Source organism: Spermophilus citellus, assembly GCF_964194105.1.
Source record: "Spermophilus citellus genome assembly, chromosome: 5".
NCBI lineage: Eukaryota > Metazoa > Chordata > Mammalia > Rodentia > Sciuridae > Spermophilus > Spermophilus citellus.
Genome location: NC_138186.1, coordinates 53,416,743 through 53,420,930, shown reverse-complemented (window position 1 = coordinate 53,420,930; position 4,188 = coordinate 53,416,743). Strand labels below are relative to the sequence as shown.

The window sequence follows — 4,188 nt, the reverse complement described above, 5'->3', positions numbered from 1 at the left end:
ACCCTGTCTAAATCAATCACTCAATAAAATTAAAAATAATTCTTTTTTTTTTCAGAAAGAGTGAGAGATAGGGAGAGAGAGAGAGAATTTTTTAATATTTATTTTTCAGTATTTGGCAAACACAACATCTTTGTCTGTGTGTGGTGCTGAGGATCGAACCCGGGCTGCACGCATGCCAGGCGAGCACGCTACCGCTTGAGCCACATCCCCAGCCCAAAAATATATAATTCTTAAAATATGGCTATAGTGGCAATTATACCACAATGCAAACAAAATAAAAATAATATCAGAGTTGTTTTATAATCTGTATTTATTGTAGTTCTGTTGCTGCTATACGATATTTCAGCTGGTTCTCACAGCACCTTGTTCTTATGTGCTTGGTTATTTTTTTTTTTTTTTTACCATGTTCTGGTCATTATCCCTGAAAAATTGCTAATGGTGACTTTGGGATGAGGACCAGAATAAGAGGTGCCATCCTCCAGGGAGGATTTGAGTTTGTTTCTGCCAGGCACTTAGAGACACTTCTAGTTCAAGACAACTGTAAATGAGATTTATGAATGAAAGGGTTTAAAAAAAAAAAACTTTACATAACTTGGTTATAAATATACATGCACTCACAAACTGGTTATGGTTACAAGTTCTCAAGAAGAACTTTTTCCTTATCTGCTCAGTGTGTACTGTGAACTTAGAGTCTCCTGGGAGAAAGATGTAGGGGGCAAGTTTACTTTTGATTCACTTGTACCCTAGTCACGGCCCTTGGGAGGACCATGGCTAATGTGAGGGGAGACCTCTCAACAGATGTGCCTCCTGGGTGGAGCCTGTTCATTCCTCTTACCTGCAAGGCTGGCATAATGAAATTTACACTTGCCAGTCGTGGAGGCACAGGCCTATAATCCCAGCAACTCTGGAGGCTGAGTCAGGAGGACTCAAAAGCCAGTCTCAGCAATTTAGTAAAAAGGGCTGGGGACGTGGCTCAGTGGTTTGCTCCTGGGTTTAATCCCTGGTACCAAAAAAAAAAAAAAAAAAAAAAAGTAAAAGAAAATTACGTTTGCCTAAACTGGCAAATACCCTCAAAGCAAAACTAAATCCCTGTTTTGCTGAAGTCCTAAAGCTCTCACCTGATAAGCACTTCTGTGCTTTTAAAATATTTAAAAACCATTTCAGGACTGGGGTTGTAGCTCAGTGGTAGAGTGCTTGCCTAGAAAGCTAGAGGCCCTGGCACTGCAACAAAACAAAACAAAACAAGTCTATCTTTTCTAGTTGTTTTTAGCCTCAAGTTGCCCTATTAAATAATCTAGCCCATGAGAGGTCCTTCTACTTTATCTCCTGTTTCATTGATGTCTGCTCTTTCTGTTTATTTTCTTTCTCCTACTTTTTGATTGTTCTTATTTTAAAAAAAATATTTTTATTAGTCGTTGATGACATTTTTTATTTTATTTATTTGTATGTGGTGCTGAGAATCAAACCCAGTGCCTCACATACAATTTGGTGTTTCCTGCTACGAATGAAAATTACTAGGAGGTTTTGAACCCAGAGAAGTTTTGATTAGTCTGGGGTGGGTACTTCCAGCAATTCAAATGCCAAGCCACGGTTGAGAATCACCATTCTTTTGGGGGGGGTAAGGTGGGAGAACCAGGGATTGAATTCAGGTGCACTCAGCCACATATCCCCAGCCCTATTTTTTGCATTTTATTTAGAGACACTGAGTTGCTTAGCACCTCCTTTTTGCTGAGGCTGGCTTTGAACTCGCAATCCTTCTGCCTCGGCCTCCAGAGCCGCTGGGATTCCAGGCATGGCCACCGTGCCCGGCTGAGAATCACCACTCTTAATTTCTCAGCTTGCTGCGCCCAGCTCCAGACTGAATCCTCCCTCCTCCCTGCCCCACAATCATTTTTTTTTAAATACCTTTATTTTTATTTATTTATTTTTGTGTGATGTCGAGGATGGCACCCAGTGCCCGGGTACGAGGCAAGCGCTCTGCCGGGAGCCACTACCAGGGCGGCTTTTGTGTCCTGGCCTCCCCTTGTCCATCATCCCCACGGTGGAGAAGGAGGCAGGCAGCGTGCTCTGTGCAGCACCGGCAGGAGCTGCAGCCCGGCGTGTTGTTTGTCTCCGCAGGAGGCCTCGGCATGAAGCAGCAGCAGTGGTGCGGGCTGACGGCCAAAATGGGCACCGTGCTGTCGGGGGTCTTCACCATCCTGGCCACCAACATGTACCTCATCTTCGAGCGGAAGCACCTGGGGCACGGCAACTGCTCCGAGATCAGCCTTCAGGAGAGCCCCAACCCCACGCGGCAGTTCCTCATCTGCTGGAGCTACACGATCGTGCTGTGCCTGTCCATGGTCACCATCGTCCTCAGCTGCCTCCTGCTGTACGCCGTGTACGCGCAGATCTACAGCGGGCTGCTGGTCTACGGGGTCTGGATCCTCTTCTACGAGGCCGTCAACCTGGTGGTCCAGATCTTCACCAACAAGCTCAGCTCCGCCGAGGTGCGCGCCATGCGCTGGCTGGGCTTCGTGCTGCGGTCCCTCCTGCACTGCTACGGGCTGTTCTTCGTCGTCATCTACGCCCACATCATCTACAAGAGCCAGAACCAGGGGAACATCGTCTTCTACAACAGACGCGTTTCCATGGGCGGCGGAGAGACTCCTCGGCAGAAGTCAAAGATCCTGAGCTTTGTCCACCACTATAAAGAGTGACCTGGGCGCCTGTCTTTCCCCAAGAGGCAGGTCTCTCCGGTTCTTAGGGTAGCCCCTTTCTTGCTCTCTCCCCCGCCCCTTTGGCTGAGCAGTTTGGCAAGTGCAGACCCCACAGCCACTCTTCCAGGGGGAATGTGGAGAGATGAAGTGATTCTGATCATAAAGGACATATCCTGCTCCTTGAGGGCATTTATTGAGTTCAAGGGCCTAATGATCGATCAAACCTTCCTTGAATTCTGCCTTCCTGTTCTGGTTATGCTACTGCATAACCTTACTGGTCAAAATCAAGATGAAAAAGTACAGAAATGAAGCTGATTTGCTGAACAGCCGGCTCTTTGTTTTGGTATGTCTTCATTCATCTTCAACCCACAGCTCTTTTAATGTAATCTCAGGCTAGCCTCATCTGTATTTAGACTCAGATTGTTGTAGCACAAAGAAAAGACACTGTTGGCCTTGGGGTGGATTTGTGCTATGGTTTCCCCCTCTGTCTTCTATGCTATATTCCAGATAAGTAAGACAATAAAAATAGAGGAGAATCATTCTTCAATCTGTCTTGAATTCTTTCCCTCCTTTGGCGTTCAAGAAGCACTAAAGGGACTTGATTATTCAAGAGGTAAATTTGTGGGACTCGATGGCTACTCAGTGAGGCTGAGGCAGGAGGATCACAAATTGAAGGCCAACCTCAGCAACTGAGCAAAGCCTTGTCTCAAAATTAAAAAAAAAAAAAAAAAAATTAAAGGGACTGGGCACATAGCTCAGTGGTCAATCCCCAGTACTGGAATAAAAAATTAAAAAGTGATTAAATTTATTTCTGTGACTATCCCTGTACTGTACACTGTGGGGGATACCAAAAAAGTATAAGATGTGTAGCCTGACCTTCAGGATTTTGTAGCTTTATGGAAGAGACTAACTTACTATTTATGAATCAATTAGCCAATCATATCATAAAATGTACTGTTGCAGATCAACAAACTCTCCTCCTCAAAAAAATAAACATATCACACGCACACACAAAAGCCTATAATTGGACAAATGTTGGCATATGTACATGCCATGAAACCATCACCAAGATCAGGTTCATGAGCAGACATCATCCCAAACTTCCCTGTAATCCCTGTCTTCCAACTCTCTTTTTTTTGGGGGGGGGTGGTACTGGGGATTGAACTCAGGGGCAATTAACCACTGAGCCCCATCCCCGGCCCTATTTGGTATTTTATTTAGAGACAGAGTCTCACTGAGTTGCTTAGTGTCTCCCTTTTGCTGAGGCTGGCTTTGAACTTGTGATCCTCCTGCCTCAGCCTCCCGAGCTGCTGGGATTACAGGTGTGTGCCAACATGCCTGGCTTGTTGTTTAGTTTTTTAAATTTTTTAAATATTTTATTTTTAATATTTATTTTTTTAGTTGGACACAATAGTTTTATTTTGTTTATTTTTATGTGGTGCTGAGGATGGAACCCAAGGCCTCAATTGTGCTAGGCAAGTGCTCTACT

At 44.8% G+C, this 4,188-nt stretch overlaps 1 protein-coding gene across 1 annotated transcript; it reads left to right on the top strand.

Moving 5' to 3' along the window:
• Nucleotides 1–2,129: 2,129 nt before the first annotated feature.
• On the top strand, nt 2,130–2,699 carry TMEM217 (transmembrane protein 217; the record flags this gene model as incomplete). The annotated part of the gene is made up of 1 exon (XM_081294981.1): nt 2,130–2,699. The coding sequence occupies one exon, from the start codon at nt 2,130–2,132 to the stop codon at nt 2,697–2,699; it is 570 nt and encodes a 189-aa protein (XP_081151107.1).
• Between the last annotated feature and the right edge of the window lie 1,489 nt (nt 2,700–4,188).